This window comes from Grammomys surdaster, unplaced genomic scaffold (genome assembly GCF_004785775.1).
Source record: "Grammomys surdaster isolate TR1022 unplaced genomic scaffold, NIH_TR_1.0 126131, whole genome shotgun sequence".
NCBI lineage: Eukaryota > Metazoa > Chordata > Mammalia > Rodentia > Muridae > Grammomys > Grammomys surdaster.
Window position 1 is genome coordinate 5,295,073 of NW_021620939.1, and position 18,862 is coordinate 5,313,934.

Here is an 18,862-nt window from a genome sequence, read left to right on the forward strand (position 1 = left end):
AGAGAGAGAGAGAGAGAGAGAGAGAGAGAGAGAGAGAGAGAGAGAGAAACGGTCCCAAAAGCAGGCTAAAGAATCAGTGACAGCCCCCACTCTCACTGTTAGGAGTCCCAGAAGAACACCAAGCTATACAACCATAACATATATGCTCAGGACCTAGGTCAGACCCATGCAGGCTCCCTGATTATCAGTTTATTTTATTTTTTAAATTGGGTGCATGTATATGTGAGGGTATGTGCACATGGGTGTGTGTGACCCATACAGACTAGAGATGAAAACCCTAGGGCTGGAGTTAGCTAGTGGCCATATAACTTGAGTACTTGAGTATTGGGAACTGAAATTCCGTCCTCTACAAGAGTAGAATGTGTTCTTAAGCAATGAGTCAACTCTCCACTTCTGGCTTACCAATCTGGATGCTAACCCTGCACATGTGGCTGAAGTGCGCTCGCTCTTTCCCTCTCTCCCCCCCCCTCTCTCTCTGTGTGTATATTATTTCACTCTCCATCCCTAGCCATCATCTTCCACACTGTACCATTTGGAAAGAGATTTCTATGCATATCTTACTTTTGAAAGAACAGTAGATTATGCATCTTGGATTTAACATCTACATATACTATCAGATCCTTCTAAACAGATTTGTTTCATCTCTGCAAGTTACTTATTCAATTTTTTATAATAATAATTATTTAGAGATAAGTTTAATATCTTGAAATAAAACTCAATATTGGTTTAGTTATATCTTTGGTCACTGAGAGTTCACTCAGTTGGCTCTTCCCATGCTCCTTTAACATGTAACCCCTTATGCAACTCCTTGAACATTAAAAAATATTTATGAGCATTTCCTTATTTTGTTTCAGAATCATTTTGCATATTTCCTATTCCAATCCTTGGCTCATCTACTCTTCCAAAGATTCACGGTTCCTTTAATTGAAAAATAGTACTCAAATACAAGAATTGTGCTCTGAATGTGAACATTGTGATTGGAATACTGTTGCTTCTGGGCCTCTTCAACTGACAGAACAAGAAAATATATGTGTGTGTGTGTGTGTGTGTATATATATATGTATATATACACACACATACATATGCATATATAAATATATATTTAAATACATGTTATTTATATGTATTTATAACATATACAAATCTGTGTATTCAGATATTTATAAATATGTCTGTATGTAACCATCTGCCTATGTATTAAGATAGACAAGTTCATACTGTCTATCTCCAACTTCATTTCCATTGCTACACGGATAATTCTAGGCTATACTTCTTTTGTTGTTATGACATTTTTTTTTTTGAGACAGGGTCTCACACTGTAGCCCAGGATGACTGACATATAGCTCAAGATTGTCCTTCCTCATTCTCTTGAGGAATTAGAAGCATGTAACACCACATCAAGCTCACTGACTTCTGAAGATGATTTTAAAATAAAAAGGAAGAGAAAAAGTACCAAGAATATACTGAGCATTATAAGCCTCAGAAATATGAAAACAGACATAAGGAGTAAGTACTATAGAAAAAAGGCATTGAAAATGAAACAGCAACAAACCTAGGCAGAAGAAAGAACAAAGAACTCAGGACAGACTGACATACTGTGCTTAAATATCAGACAAGTCTCTAGAGGAAGGTCAAACAGAATTTAGCAGGTTAAAAAAAACCTCTCCCTATAAATTAGTAACAATGGCTTTCAATGGGGGCTGATCTTGCCCTAAGGGACATCTTTAATATACAGAGACCTAATTCATTGCTATGATTTAGGAGCAAAGGCTAACTTGATGAGGATGTATTACAAAGCAAGTGACTAGTAATAAATATGCTCACTGTGTATTTGAGGATGAGGATATGAGTGATGTTGAGTACGGAGTAAGGATAACAAGAAGCTACTCAAATCATTTTATTTAGATGGATGTAGCTTCACCAGTATATTTTATCCAATCAATAGGATATTTTGTAGAAAAAATTTAAATGTAAGCATTTATTAAATAATCAAATGATTCATAATTATAATGAAACATGATTATGTTATACCCAATCAAATTAATATGTAGAGTCTAATTACTGATGTCAATAGTTTGTCTTCACTTATAAGATGCATGAAAGATGTTATCTTCTGTGTACCACTGTGGTAGTCCCTTTTCTTCAAAATAGGAACAACAAGCACAGACAATTGAGTAGCATGTCCAGGGATTAAATTATATGGACAGACAACTTTTATTTTCCACATGGGTTCTCCAAGCATTCGGAAGCACAGGGCAGGAGTGTAGGTTCAACAAGTTCATAACACTCTTCTCACTCACTGAAGCAATATTTCATTATTTATTTCCTCCCTACTATTTTATTATCCTCTCATTCCTGGGCTTCTGATAAATATTCCCTCATATTTCCCTGGTTAGGTAGCCCCAAAACATCATTCAAAATACTTTAAAGGCTGTTAAGACCTACGAGTTTGCGTGTTTAAGGGCGCCTGTGAAAGGTAAACAACTGCTGCGTTCATTTCCAAAATGAAGAGAACAGCATGGTGGTATTATCGCCTTGTGTATCTTTTCAGATAGGGAGAATAGGGTCCAACAGGAGTCCAAACATAGGTCTGGCTGGTCCCAAAGGCAGATAGGGAGAGTCATGCTTCCATGTTCTTGTCTGCCGTCAAGTAATATTCTCCTCTTGTCTGCCTCCTTTTAATACTATTATATTTTGGTCAAGGATTGACTTAATTGCTTTTTATACTGACTAAAATTTTATTATTTCTGGGACCTACTTAATTTTGTTTATTCAGTTGAAGGTCTTATGTTAGAAAAGGGGCAATAACCTACATATTTAGGGACATCATCAATACTAAATTAGTTCATGATGCCTTTACCTTTAGTATAAAAGGAGAAATAAAAAAATTAGAAGGATGAATTAAAAACCAACAAACAAACAAACAAACAACACACTCCTATAAAAATGACCTGACTAATCAAATGGAGTCCTTAAGACCAAGGTGATATAAATTGACCAATCTAGTTGATTTTAGATGCATTCACATGACATGTATTTTGTCCTTATTGTCCAGATGGAAATTGTTTAGACCACAAACACATTTCTATGTCTCAACTAAAAACACATTTGCAAACTTCATAAGGAAGAAACTGTGCTGTGTTTGCTGTTGTTTATATTAGAAGCCCCCTCTTCTCACAGATCTAATGCCATGCTGCATGAGAAATGTGGGTGGTTTGAGCTGGAGGGGCTGCCAAGAAGTGCATGACCAAGCCAACACCTTTCTGCTAAGCTAAAACTGATGAGAGACTACCATTAGCTAAGCAGGTTTTTGTGCTAGGCATGGAAGGCAGAGCTTTAGAGGATCACAAGTGTTTGTGAAGATTAAGTAGATTAACATGCCAAAAATTTACCAGAGTGCCTGAATATAGAAAATAGTCAAACATCATCTGTGATAGTTATTTTATGGACATTATCTTACAAGATTTAGTCATTAGTTTTTCAAAATAGGTCCCATGATCTCCACGTTAGAGTGAAAGAACTGAGGTTCAGAGAGGCATATGGTAGGCTCAAAGTCATACAGCCGTCCCATGAGTCTGCATCTCTCAACTTCTAAATGTAGGCACTTGCCAGTATAACACATGTATATTTGAAATGGGAAGCAGAAAAAATGTGCTGGCAGAATGAAGAGGAGCTGGGTTCAAATCATAGCTCTACGAACTCCAGCTGTTCATGACTCCAGAAGCCAATTAACACCAATTTACTCCTCTATAAAAATGGCAACAATGATAAGGACCTCGTGCAATTACTTTGATCAAGTTACAGTGTTTGCAAACAAGAGAGCATCATTAAGGAATCAAAAGATATATCAAAAAAAAAAAAAAAAAAGGAGTCCTGTGGGAACAAAAATTATGTTCCTTGGGAAATCTTGTCAGTTAATGCAGAAAGTGGTTCTACTGATAACAAAGCCATGATGGCATGGCTACATATGATGAATTCATGACATCTTTTTCATAAAATGTGAGAATGGGGAATAAGCAATACTTCTCAATTTGACAGAGTATGAGGCAGAGTATATAATTTACAACAAACTTTAATATAACAAGAAATATAGAAAATATATTTGTAACATTCATTTTCTTAAAATTGTTCCTATATACATTTTTGCTTAAGCTTCTGTCATTGTGAAATTAGACAGTGGTCATCATGTAATCAGAATCTTCTTGTATTTGATCAAATTCATTGTTTATAAATACCCATCCCTTCCAAATCTTGGTATTAGTTCCTGGCACATCTTGTCTTCAGTTTCCTAAAGCCTAACAACATGTTTTTCCTGCTTGTGATCCTTTATCCTTCTAGGTAACAAGTAACATGATATTTTTATCAGACTGGAATGATATGATAGTTATTTATTTATTATTTATTTATTGTAAGGTATTTGACTCAGCAAACCACCTAGTTTTAATGTTTGAGTTTCTTCTACCATTGTCTTAAAAGGATGTGGATCTCAACTGACTCAGACAGATGTAGACACCCACAGTCAAACAGTGGATGGAGCTTGGGGACTCTTTTTTTTTTAAGTAGTATTAGTTTTATTGTTTATAAACACTGAGTAATAACTACATCATATTAGGCAACATGTTTCTTTTTATTGTCAAATTATTTTAATTATTTACATTCCAAATGTTGCCCTCCTTCTCAATCCTTCCCAAAGTTCTTTACCCTATCCTGCTTCCACTTTGCTTCTGAGAGGGTTCTTACCCCCGCCCATGAGGGACTCTTATGGAAGAAAAGAAGGAAGGAATGCAGCCCCTAAGTGGATAGGAATGCCACAGGACACCAACAGAATCAACTAACCTGGACCACCAACCAAAGAACATACACGGGCTGAACCTAGGCCTCTCCGCACATATGTAGCAGATGTGCAGCTTGGTCTTCATGTGGGTTCCGGAACAACTAGAGTAGGCTGTTGCTTGTATGTGGGACATGTTCTAGCTGAGATGCCTTGTCTGGGCTCAGTGGGAGAAGAAGCCTCTAGCCTTGCAGAGACTTGTAGTGCTAGGTTGGGGGGAAAACAAGGGAGCCCCACCCACTCAGAGAAGAAGGGGAGGTGGGGAATAGGTGAAGGATTGTGGGAAGAGTGACCAAGAAGGGAACGGTGAGCAAGCAGGATGTAAAGTGAATAAGTAATACATAAATAAATAAAAATTAATTAATTAATTAAAAAAGATATGGTATCTTGCCACATACACATATGGTATTTAGAAATACTATAAAGCATAGTACTGGACTTGGCAGAGACAGGAGGTTTGAATTTTCTCTAGTAAAGAGTGACTCTGCATAATACTAAAAATAATGACAATATTAACAACAAAAGAAGTAATTTTGCCAACTACTGATTAAGTCTGCAGAACAGATTTTCATAGCAAAGGCTAAAGCACAATTAGAAATTAGTAAAGCCTTTAGGTTTATGATTAAGTTGAACCAAAAACATCACCTGAAATGTATTGAAAAATACTACTTCTGAGGGCTAGGCTCAATGAGATGATACAGATTTAAGTTACTAATTCTGAAAGAATTCCACAGTGCATGAAAAATCAACTTCACAACCCTACATCAGGGACTCTGTCTGAAAGTCTTGTAACCTCTTCAAGTGGAAAAGTCATCCTACATTTTAACTTTGTTATTCTTTTAAAAGGTAAAATAACTATTCCTTTTATAAACACAACTTTCTTTGGCTTTTTAGAACTGACACAGCCCTAGGAAGGAGCTAAGAGAATACTATTTATGAATCCCACTTCTTACAAAGTGGCACACTGGTACTAAAAGCCTTTGTTTTGAGGCAACTGGGCAAATAAGCCTCCCAGCAGGATTTCAGAAGGGATGCACTGCAAGTGCAGTAAGACTGTACTGAAGTGAGGACTAACTACATACAGAGACACCATCTTTTGTACCATTCTTCAGTCCTTTGCATTTTGGAAGGAATATAATGGAAAAATAATATAATGATCTTGGATTTCTGTTTACTCATTTTTAAGGGTAAGTATATGAAGAAGTAGGCTCTACTACCCACCAAAGAAGAAACTCAGTATTCTTTAGAAACTCTGACTCATATACTAAGGAGAAAGCTAGACAACTTTTTTTTTGTAAATGACTACTTCCATGAAAGATTTTCATCCTCTAAGTTCTGCAACTCCACCAACAGGGCTGAAAAAATACATACCAAATATATTTGAACTTTTATTCTAAAATTAATTAAATGTGCTTGATTATAGAAAGTCCTGCATTAAGTGTAATTATAAATTAAGCTCATTCCATATCTGAGTCAGACAAAACAGAAAACAGAATAATGTACTTTATAAAATACTATGGTAAAAATTTTATTAACAAAATGACTGGCAGTATTTGGCTTAATTTGAGAAAATGATACTATGTTAAAGTTAACAGAGGACTGATTGGATTTTAAAAAACAGAAATACGGGCTGTAGTTAAAAGCACTGGCTATGCTTGCAGAGGACCTGGGTTTGATTTCCTGCACCTACACGGTAGCTTATAGACATCCATAACTCCAGTTTCAGGGGATGGATCCAAAGCCTTCTTCCAACCTCCGCAAATACCAGGCCTAATATAGTATACTTACATACATGCAGAAAAACATTCATACACATGAAATAAGATAAATATTAAAAATTATCAAATATACACTTGTTTTAAAAACTCAGTAAAGCTGGGCACAGTCACTTATGACTGCAATCCCACCAAGCAAGAAGCCGAAACAGGAGGATCATCATTAACTAGAAGCCAGCTTGGGACACATAGTGAGTTCCGAGCCAACTGGAATTACTGTTTCAAAAACATCTTCATTATTAAAAAAAAAATCAAAACAAAAATTCACTAAATTCACCACTAATCACTTTTAAGACTACTATTTATTTCTGGATTTCCCATAAGCAAAGATAGTATATACTCATGTTCTACATTCCTTCTATTAGTTCCTTTTCTGTTTCTACTGTTGAACAAGGACCATGAGGAGAAGAAGTCAGATCCCATGGTTGAAGAATACTGAAAACAGCCCCATGCCATGCTGGATGTGACAAAGAGATTTGTGGTAGCAGAAAAGAAGAATAAGATCTTGGATCCTCAAAAGTTTTGGTGTTTCTTCATATACATCATAACCTGACTCATAATAATTCTTTTAAATAATCTGCATTCTTAGCAAGCTCAAAAGCAATAATTTGTAGGCAAGTACTACATAAAGAAGATTTTTTTATCCAAGATACATCAGAAGTTATATTATTAGCTTTTCTGAAAATATAAAATAAAGTTATCTTATTCTACAGAGAAAATAATTATTATAGTATGAACAAGTAATGTGTACTATCAGATATTAACTTTAGGATAGAAGGTTCCAAGTTCAGATGTTTTAGTAACTAGAAAATATAGCAAAATAAAATTTCCAGAGTCTTTAAAAATCTTAGATCACAATCTCTGCTTTCCCACTAACCTCCATATACAAATACAGTAAGTCTATGTTCACATGGCTTATGGAGAACTGCTATTCTCAGGGCATGCTACAAATTATTTTTCCTGATATGTAGGATTACTCACGTGTAAACCTTCAGAACAAAATCCTTTTCTTCTTTTAATTCTGTTAGTGACTGTAGAACATCCAAAATGCTTAGAACCGCACAGCCATACGGTCGCCTGTAGTGCAGGTGAGCAGGACCCTTTTTGGAGTCATTCAGGAGCATCCGGCCTTGGGTACAGCAGAAAACACCAATTATACAGAGAATCCATGCTTGTTTATAACATCTTCTAATTATCATCCAATAACATCAGAGCTACCAGTACCTAAGAGATCCTCTAAGAAGAGTGAAGAGTTGAAGTGAGTCATAAGGATATCCATGTACAAGTACACCAAATTAACCTCTGGTCTAAAACCCTTTTCTGTGTCACATTCAGTCAATGAACACTAACCATATATTTATTAATCAAATAAAATGACTCGATGAATTTCTTAGAAAAATCAGCATGTTGCCAGATTTAAACCTGATGGCCATACTAATGACAGAAGTTTAGTATTTTTGGCTGTACTCAAAAACTATACACAGGTAAAGAGGAAATTGTGTTCTTTCTCTAACCAAATTTTAATGCTCAAAGGCACTGCTGAACTACTGTGGAAGTGAGAGAAATCTTGGTTGTGGATGGCTGCTTATTCCTCCAAGTGAGCAAGTCTGTGCCAACAGTGATACAAGGACTTACAAAAGCTATGATTTTGACAAATGCTTAATGAAGTAAGGCAAAATACTTGTATTGTCAAAGGATTAGACAAAATTGTACACCATACTCTAGAACTTATGAAGGAAAACTAGGTTAGTCATACTACCCAAACCTGAAATATGCATGGATAATCCAACAATGGGACAGTAGTGAAAAGCCACTTTCTTTCATCTCAGTTTGAGTAGAAATGAGCTGCAAGTCATCTGCAGTAGTGACAATGACTCTAATCTTGAGAGAAATGGCACAGGTGCATAATTTTGGACAAAAACTACAACAAAGGCCAAATACCACTGTTCACTAACTGGTACTCTAGTATCTCTGTAAAAACTCTGGAGGAAAAATACATACAGAAGCAGGCAACATGACTGGAAGAATATAAAAAAGCAAACCACTTAAAATACAAAGTTTAGGTTCCAAAGCTTGAAGGAACAGAAGATCTGAAATGGGGAAAACATGCAAGCATTTACATCAAATCCAGCTATAAATAAATAAATAAATAAATAGCCTCTAATCATGAGACCTGAAATTGCAGAAAAGATAAAGTTCAGATATATATTTATATATATGGACAATCTTAATAATAAGAACAACTAAGGTGGATAATACCTATTCGAATCACATGGGCAACTATGTACAAATCTCTCTTCATGTCTTTGCTGCTCAGATCCTAAGGAAAGAAAAAGAATAAATAAATCTTGACAAATAATGCACAGAAAATAATAATAAATTTCATTTCATTCAAATTTCATTTGAACTTTATTTGTAGTTTGCTTTCAGTACATATTACAGGTGGGAGAAGGGAGATTATAGAACACAACATTTAGTACAAGATTTACACACAGTAGAGGCCCTATTACTGAAAAGACTTCTTACTTATGTTATTAAACAATGAAAATTCAAGCCAGTGCTCAACTAGAAGTTTAGCCCCTCCTAACTAACAAGATGCTGGAAGGTACTCTACATACTACAATCATCAATATCAAACAGGTACAAAACCCATGACAACAGCAACCTGCCCACAGGGAATGTTGGTACAACAGTGACACAAATCTGAGGAGTAACAACCACATTCTGATTGGATTTAAAGTCCACTCCATGAGATAGATTTCATGCCTGGAACTGCTCAAATGACTAAGAACTAGATAAGTCATGGGCTCCCGGAGAAAACTTACTGCTATTATTTTGCTAAAGAAACATGGCAATAAAATGATTCCTAATGACATACTGCTATACCTATATGTATGTGCCTTCCTCAACCCTCAAAGGAGAAATGTCTTCTTGCAATAGATGGGAACTAACACAGAGATCCAGAATTGGACAGTGTGCAAAGAATGAGATACTTTGGAGGACTCAGTACTAAATGGAATGTCTTTATCAAGCCCCTCCCCCCAAGGCTCAGTGATCTATGCCAAAGAGGAAGAAAGACTGCAAGGTCCAGACATTATGGATAATTCTAAGGAAATAGTATCTTCCAAACACAACAGAACTGATGCACATCTGCACAGAGACTATGATAGCATCTATAAGACCTGCACAGGTTCAACCATACAAAAGATCCCAGAAGGGGAAGTGGGCACAAAGTCCCACTTCTAACTAAGATGCTATTTGCAATTGAAACCTGCTAGAGAAGAGAAAATCAGCGTTCTCCTCTGGAGTGGTCACTGTATATATCAACCATACTCCAGGACAGGCCCCATGCCCAGGAATAGTTATCCAACATAAAACAGACTCCCTGTTTGTGTGTGTGTTCGTGTGTGCATGTTGTGTGTGTGTGTGTATGTATCTGTGTGTAGGCAGGGTGTTTCTTTTTTTTGTTATTTTTTGTCTTATTGGGCTTTTTTGTTTCATTTTAATTTTTCTTTTTTTTTGAGAGAGAGAGAAAGAACATGAGTTAGGTGGGTAGGAAGGTTGGGAAGGATCTTGAAACTATCTTGGAGGAGGGGGAAATATAAAAATGCACTGCATAAAAATTTTTATTAAAATAAAAACTGTTAAAATATTTATATAGTGAAAACTTGAATATATATTCCTTGAAATTTTATTCTATTGATAGTATTCTTCTAGCTCTCATTGAGATCACTTAATAAAGTAGCTACAAAAATTTAACAATGGAAACCATCCATGTTTATTCTGTCATCATGTAAAACCATTTTGTAATATAAGAGATAAATGTTCAGTAAGATAAAATGTAGCAAAATACTAAAAGCTCATTAATGACTAATCTAAAAATGTATTCTATACTAACTTTATATTCATACCACTGTCCCCAAATCACTATTACATACTGGTCATATTTCCTGTAAATGAGTTTAACTTGATCTTAGTGAAATCTTGATAAAATATCTGGGTTTAAATTTAGATTATTTATTGTTACTATCTGTACCAAGTTATAATGCTGAAATATTTTCCCATTTATTTATTGATTGATTGATTGATTGAAGAAGCATGTGTATGGCGGCAAGCATGTGGAAGTCAGAGAACAACTTGCATGAGTTAGTTTCTGCCTTCCACCATGCAAGAGCTAGAATCAAACTCAGGTCATCAGGCTTGGCAGCAACTCCATCATGTACTGTGTCATCTTACTAGACCTGAAAATAATTTTATTGGAAATTTTAAAGAGCTTCTTTTAAGAGAACAAATCTGATTCCAAATCAGAAACATTAAAGCTGAAGAGTTACAAAAATCAGTCTAAATTTTTATATTTAGAATACACTGGGAAGTAACACAGTTGTTATTTTCTTATTTAGAGCATCACAAAATTTCATATATATTCATATACATGTCTACCTACCTACTTATCTACCATCTGTTGGTTTCAGATTTATCATCAGGTTCCCCACTTTCAGCTTACCCTGACTTAGTAATACCAGATAAACTTTTGTTTTTCATGAGACAGGTTTTCATGCTTTCTTTCTCTTTCACTTCTAAGAAAAATCCCAATCAGATCTTAGACTCCTGAACCATACAGGTAACCTTCCCTTCCCCCACCCATCTTCCCTGCTGGCTCTGAGCCATAAGACAGGTGGCTCTGAGCAGCCTGCTATCCCAGGGGAACCTCCATTCTCCTTCTTCCTCTCCCTCCACCACCATTAGACTTGAGACTTCTGAACCATACAGGTTAGCTTCCCCTCCCCCACCCATCTAGCCTGCTCTGCCTTAGCCTCATCATCCTTTCTGTCTGCACCTACACCTGAACCCTTTGCAGATTGGTGTGCCTGTTCCTCACCCCCTCACCCCCAACCTATCTATTTCACAGGAGGTCTGCCATAACTAAGAACACAGGGGAGACAAGAAGGAAGGCCCAAGTGTGGATGCTTCAATCCCATTTAAAAGGGGGAACAAATAATCAGGGGAAGCAGAGGGACCTGGGTGGAAGAGGGATGGGGAGGGGTAAAGGGGAGCAGGATCAGGTATTGGGGGAGACAGGAGAGAAGCCCAGAGGGCCAGGAGATTGCATGGAAATACGCAGCTGTCAGGAGCTGGGGGTAGAGAGCGAATTGAACCTCTAGAAAGTCCCAGAGACCTGGGATGTGAGAGGCTCCCAGGACTCAATGCGGGTAACCTGAGCCAAAATGCGATGGGAAGAAGGAACCTGAAGAGACCACTGTCAGTCATTAGACAGGGTCCCCAGTGCAGGGATGGGGTCACCCATCCATCTTCAAAGATTTTGTAAATACTCCTTTAATAATGCTTGGGAACTTTAAAAATCCAGGGCTGTACAAAAGGGAATTATACTGTACTATACTTTACAATATTATGGCAGAAGAGGAGCATATCAGGATTATCATGCACATTTTTTTATTTATACTGTTGATGCTACAGCTTTGGTCTCTGGACTCATACAGATAAAGTGCTAAATAAAAATTTTGGCTTTCTGAGCTGATAGCGCTCCTGCCAACATGGTGAACGTTCCTAAGACCCGCCAGACATTCTGCAAGAAATGTGGGAAGCACCAACCCCACAAGGTGATCCAGTACAAGAAGGGCAAGGATTCTTTGTATGCCCAGGGAAAGCGGCGTTATGACAGGAAACAGAGTGGCTATGGTGGTCAGACTAAGCCTATTTTCCGCAAAAAGGCTAAAACTACAAAGAAGATCGTGCTGCGACTGGAGTGTGTCGAGCCCAACTGCAGATCTAAGAGGATGCTGGCTATTAAGAGGTGCAAGCATTTTGAACTGGGAGGCGACAAGAAGAGAAAGGGCCAAGTAATCCAGTTCTAAGCTGATTTTGTTATGAAGACAGTAAAATCTTGACCTTTCACCCCCTTTGATTGTCTTTGGTGAGGGAATAAATTAAAGCTTTCATAAAAAAAAAATTTTGACTTACTGTGGTTACATTACAAAAATCTTCACAATAACGTTCAATTTTTAAGAGACAAGAATCGTTCAAATGTAAGATTACTTACACACTTAGCTTTTGTATAAACAGGCATAAAAATTTCTCCTGTTTTACAAGAAAATCTGAGGTTATCAAAGTCTAGAAAAGCCTCTTCTGACATTCTCTTTCTGTTTTAGAAATGAGGCCTCAAAGAGACCTCTGTCAGGCACTCTCCCTTCAAAAGTCCTCAGTTAACATAAATCCCATTCACTACAGTCTAGGGTCTTTACTTCTTCAGTTTGATGCTGAATAGGATGTATTGTTCTTTCCAGATTAGCCATTTTAACTTCCTCGATAATTGTCATGGGTTTGCTTTCTCTGTTCCACCTTCTTATATATTCTAGGAGATAATGTAAGGTTTCAATGCTTAGCTCAGACATAGACAAAACATTATTTGAGCTTAGCTACATTTGCTGTGTTTTCCCTATATGGAGAGCACAGAGAGCATCTTCAGTGAAAGCTATTCCTGTGAATGTAGTTTCTCATTCTGCAGTACCATCATTTGACATTTTGAAAGATTAAGTTGTAGTAGATGATCTGAAATCGGGTGAAGAGATTAGTAACATGTTAGATATTCAGATAAATGCTCTTTGCCTTTAAGAAGCATCAAGTCAGCTGTAAGATGTCTTTCCACCTACCAGTCATAGGCCATATGCAAGGACACTAACACTGTGAGACTATCACACCTTCTTAAACTCAGAAAGCTTTTTGTTTTGTTGCATTTGGTTTTTGTTAGCATCTTGCTAATCTTCTAACCTCTACCTTCTAACTAGATAGTTATTAACAAACATAAGCCAACTATGCCTAGCCAATGAGCTTGGAATATCTTATCACTGAAATAGGTCAAAGAACCTACAAGGGTCCAAGAGCTTTAAATTGTTTTACACTCTGTTTTAATCTTCAATAAATTAATTCAAATAAATAAATGTAGAAGCTTTTACTTAGTAAAAATAAATAAAGTTGATTTGGAGAACACAAAAGGCAGTGTAGTGTTATGAGATTAATTCAATGAGCAAATTTGCCTTCTGAGATGATGGCTTCAAGAGTGGAGACCAGGAGTAATAACAGGGTTATTTGGGAAAATCTAAAGTGCAAATGAGAGGAAAACATACTCCATTTGCTATGTAACAGAGGTCTGGTTAGTTTACATGCATTTTCTAAAAGGTTCCTCTAATTGTAGATCTGGTGGATGCCATGGATACCACAGATTTGTATGCAATATCTTATAACAAATACGTTAGTAGAAACGACTTGATTTTTCAAATAAAATTTCAATTAAAATCCATAGCTAATTGAAGTTCTCTACAAATATTTCATTAAAACTTGATGAAAACATAACTCAATTTTCTATTCTCACCAGTGGGGATGGGGATATGAACAGATGTTTGTCCCCAGAGTAACAATATCCATAGAGCAGTCCATTGGTTAGAGTCCACGCATAAAGGGAAAAGAGAATTTGCACATACTGTAAAAAGGGCACACATCCGTTCTATCTTCTCTGGGTTCCTTGGCCCACCATTCTTATTCAGTCTCACCAGAAACCGCTCACTGAAATATAGGAAAGAAAGAGACAGAAAAATATTATGAACTACATATTCTAGCCATATATAGAAAAATCTCTAAATGCTTATGAAATAGCTTGCTGTGCTAGGCAAGTATAAAACCATGTGTATTGGCAAAATACCTTATTTGTTGTGCCAAGCAATTTGCAATGGATATTCTTAACCTCCTCATAGATGTTGTTTATCTATTGGTCGAGGCTGTGTGTCTAGTTTCTCTGAAGTTGTGAGCTTCTTGAGAGTAGCAACAAGCTTACACTCCTCCAACAGTTCTCTTAAAAAAAGCTTAGGTCCGATTCTACATCTATTATTGTAGCAGATATATTCTTTGACATGACTCAGATCATTGCAAAAATATGTACCATACTAGATCTAAAGGAAGCTATATTATCCAGCTTATATCTTCCTATATGTAACTCTGGAGAATTTTTTTTAGGGCTTTAAGTATTATATACTGTTTTTTAAACTTTAAGTCTTTATAAGTGTTTTTCCTCTTCCTGTAATCAGAATTTAACAGACAGTAAATATTTTATTCTCAATTCATATAGACTATTCTTATAGGAAATTATGGAATAAAACACACCAGAAACAACATCTGCAAAGTTTAGAGAAATATTCCTTTGCTCTGTAAACTTCTTCCCATCTCAGATCAAAATCTCCTTCCTGCATCTTTCTCCTGAGTCTCCTTACCAACTGTAAGAGCAACACTAAGCCACAGTGGAAACAAACTATGTGATTATAGAGTAAATGTACTTTCTTTATGTGCCTGGTTATACTCATTAAATGTAGTGATATTAGCAAAAGGGTGGCATTAAAATATTACACTCAGAATAAGATATATGGTCTCAAGGTTGATTAGTTTTTCATATATTTATTTGTTTACTAAGTAAACAGTTATAAACTTCTATGAAGTTCAATGTGCTAAACATGGGAAGACAAATGTGAACAAAATATACACAAGATACTTTTGTTTCAACAGGTTTTAGACTTAGTAGACAGATGTACATACTTTTGTTTCAACAGGTTTTAGACTTAGTAGACAGATGTACATAACCAAATATAAAAAGATGTAAATTTGAGATTCTTCTCCTGGAGGAGCAGATGAGAATAAGAAAGAAACACATATAGAATGATGGGAGCACTGCAAGGAGGTCCTTGAGCCTACAGAGATCTCCAGGAAAACCAGGAATGGTAAGCACACTGGATTGTCTTTCTAATGGGAAAGATGAAAAACCTGTTCTTCTGTGCAGAAAGCTGAGGGCAGAAAGTGATTAATAGTCTGGTGATCTGAGTTATCTGTTGGGCCAGGCCACATCAAGTTCCTACAACCAGGACCAAGGTGGCCAATAGCCTAAATGACCTCTGCGCTATCTACTTGATGGCCTAACCCTTGGCACTTAAGCTAGTGCAGGTGGCTTATCTCTAGAACTCATCTTCTTGGAAGGAATGACATGCACATATGAACAGTTGAGTTTCAATGTATAATTATACTTCCTTGTACAACAGGGATAGTATTACACAAGGAAACTTTTTATTTCCCAAATGGTACTGGGCTTAAATCCATTAGGAATAAACCGCCTGTCATTAAAGCTCCCCAAAGTCTGATCCAGGTTGATGAAGTCAATCTGCCCCGGGTTTTCATTCTTATCTCTTAGGATTCACTCCCGTCCTGGATACCTACAGGGATCCCCTCAGAATGAGAAAAAAAAAAGAGGCTTTTGTCAGAATCCCAACGGTATTGAGATTTAAGAAATAGGCATAGGTGAATAGGGAAGGACAAGAGGAAGCTTGTAGGAGGAGCTAAGGTGGGAGGAGTAAGGAGAGGAAGAGGAAGAGTTGGGAGAGGAAGAGAAAAAAGGAAGAGGAGGAGCTAGAGAGGGCAGAGATGTAGGAAGATGGAGAACCACACAGGTATGGAGAGCACTCATGGGGTTAGGTTAGCTAATTGGGATACAACTCTCTTTGTATGGGCATCTTGTTATTAATCATTATCAAACATATAAAGCCTTTGATTAATCTATAAAAATTAGAGTCTCATTCTCTTACTGGGCCCGCATAGATGGAAGAATGGTCTGGGCAATGCCCTGCTTTGCGGAGACAATGTGGAAGATTGGCAGAACCATCTCTCACGCTGGCATCTAGTGGGTGGCAGGGCTGGTGTTTCTGGCGGGCCGGTTCTAGCTGCAGCGTGCACATGGCCTCAGGCCGAGAAACATAGTGGCTAGGCTAGGCAGAACCTCTGCTGCAGCTTAGATAGTCAGCCTGAGCCAGAGGCTGGTTTTATTTAATTACTACAACAGAAGCTATTTTAGTCAAGACTGTAGAGAATCACCTGAGCTAAAGATAAACCTATGTACCAGACTTCAGAATACTGAAGTTCCAGCATCAAGAGTAGCAGATGCCAGAGGCCTCGTATCAGATGGAAAAGTCACTGTGACGAACACTGTAATGAGTGAGCAAGCAAAGAAGTGTGGACAAAATGGTATACTGTGGGACACACTGACACACTACACTTTCTACAATGAGATTTTTTTCAATCTGTTGGGGGTGTTGCAAGGGTGGAGGATGGGTACAAGTGGACAGCGAGATAAGTGGGATTGGGATATATGATGTGAAATTCACAAAGAATCAACTTTTTTTGTTGTTTTTTTAATTGAATATTTTATTTATTTACATTTCAGATGTCATCCCCTTTCCCCATTCCTCCCCCAGAAACCCCCTATCCTATCCCCCTCCTCCTTCTTGCTTTTTTTTCTTTATTAGTATTTTAAGTTAACATACAATGTACTGGGTTTTATTACAGCATCCTCATACATGTGTCATTAGAGTTCTGATTTGTTTCCCTCTGCCCCTTCCCTTTCTTCCTCCAGCTAGTTTCTTCATCTGATTTCCTGTCACATGTATTCCATCACCCTCCCTCCTCATCCTCTTTTTTTTAAATGTTAATCAAAGGCTTTATAGGTTTGGTAATGCTCAATAACAAGATGCCCATACAATCAGAAGTGTAACCTGATACCCAACCTAGATATACCAACTATCTTTGACTGGCAGACAACATTTTTTTTGAAAAAAAGAATAGTGTGACGATTCTGAGGAGAGCTGTCTTAGTGGAATAGTAGAGAAGGATTGCTATGAGAGAAAAGAGAAGTTTAAACAGCAAATCTACAGCTCTTGAAAAGCACCACGGTGAACTAAAACATATACTTTTAGTTAATAGTCACATGGAGTCAAAGAAGGTCTTTAATAAATGAGAAAATAACCCAAATGGACATAGTCAAATGACTTTTAATAAAGTTATCAAGGCAATTACAAGAGATAAGTATGGGGCTGAACAGTTATCTAAGTGGTTAAGGGCACTTGTTGCTCTTCCAGAAGACCTGAATTTGATTCCCAACTCTTATGTTGAGCAGTTGTCAACTGACTATAACATTAGTTCCATGGGATTTAACACCTCTCCCTTTGCCAGGGGCACACACATGGCACATATGCACAAACATAACACATAAATAACATATGTACAAATGAACTTTCAGGGAGAAGCACAATACATTAACAGAGTACTGAAGAATCTATATTAAAAATGAACTTGATCCTTTTCTAAAACAAATAACTTGAATGGATTACATACTTAAATATAACAGGCCAAATTATAAAATAATAAGAAAGTAAAGTCGAAATACAAGATTAAAAAACAAAGAGCCTTGCTGAAATTAACAACATACAACTGAAAACACTTTGTGGCCTTGGATTATTAAGAAGATACTATAAATCACAGACATGATAAATTAATTTTTGTACAGTATAAACTCTCTTTTTTGAAACAGGATGCTAAGAAAACGAACTGACGAGGTACTGAGAAAAAATGTTTAGCAAACATTCATCTAAGAAAGGACTGTATTGAGAATACATAAAGAATTCAATTCAATAATATGAAAAATCTATTTAAAAGTGGAGAAAGGAACTGAGGAGATGGTTCAATGGTTTAAGTGCTTGCCATGCAAGCAATAAGACAGAAATGTGGATCTTCAGAAGTTACATAAAACACGCTTCTCCTGTAACTCCAGCCTTGGAAGGCAGAAATAGAGAATCTCTAGAGTCCGGTAGGCTCTAGATGTTATTGAAAGAGACTCTGCCAAAGACAGATAGACAGATAGAGACAGACAGAAATACAGACAGAGAGAGACAGAAAAAGAATAAATGTGGAAAACAATCAAGTACGATTCCCAACTGACATCAACCTCAGGCTTCCACACACATACATGTGCATCCACACATACATGCAAATGCATATACCACACACACATACACATGGAAAAGATAAAAACATGAAAAAAATATTTGAATAGCTCCTTTACAAAGAGTGCACATGGGTGGGAAGTAAGTGGGGAAAACATCATTAAACTGAATAACTACTTACCTTCTTCAGAGGTTTAAAAGAGTCAAATTTATCCATGAGATTTTTTTTTAAAACAGCATCTCATTTTATATTCCAGGCTGGAATGGAACCCACTATGTATTACTGAACTCACAGACATTCATATGCCCTGTCTCCAGAGTTAGAATTAAAGGTATGTGCCCAGGAATGGTACAGCTGGGTCTTCAGGTTTTCTGAGAAACCACCAGGTTGATGTTCACAGTAGTTGTACCAGTTTGCAATCCCACCAGCA

At 36.8% G+C, this 18,862-nt stretch overlaps 2 protein-coding genes across 2 annotated transcripts in view; one reads left to right on the top strand and one right to left on the bottom strand.

Moving 5' to 3' along the window:
• Positions 1–18,862, bottom strand: part of Dock3 (dedicator of cytokinesis 3) — a 200,895-nt gene that overhangs the window by 124,228 nt on the left and 57,805 nt on the right. Inside the window, exons 6-8 of the mRNA XM_028756841.1 lie at positions 14,103–14,184; positions 8,866–8,926; positions 7,588–7,735 (exon numbers count right to left, since the gene is read on the bottom strand). Coding sequence (XP_028612674.1) covers positions 7,588–7,735; positions 8,866–8,926; positions 14,103–14,184 — 291 coding nt within the window. The remainder of the gene's footprint in view (positions 1–7,587; positions 7,736–8,865; positions 8,927–14,102; positions 14,185–18,862) is intronic.
• LOC114611908 (60S ribosomal protein L36a-like) lies at positions 12,159–12,574 on the top strand. The gene has a single exon (XM_028756727.1). It carries the CDS (start codon positions 12,159–12,161, stop codon positions 12,477–12,479), a length of 321 nt encoding a protein of 106 aa, XP_028612560.1. The 3' UTR covers positions 12,480–12,574.

Bases quoted from the DNA above. Each gene is read 5' to 3' on its own strand.
- LOC114611908 (XM_028756727.1), top strand. From the start codon at position 12,159: ATGGTGAACGTTCCTAAGACCCGCCAGACATTCTGCAAGAAATGTGGG.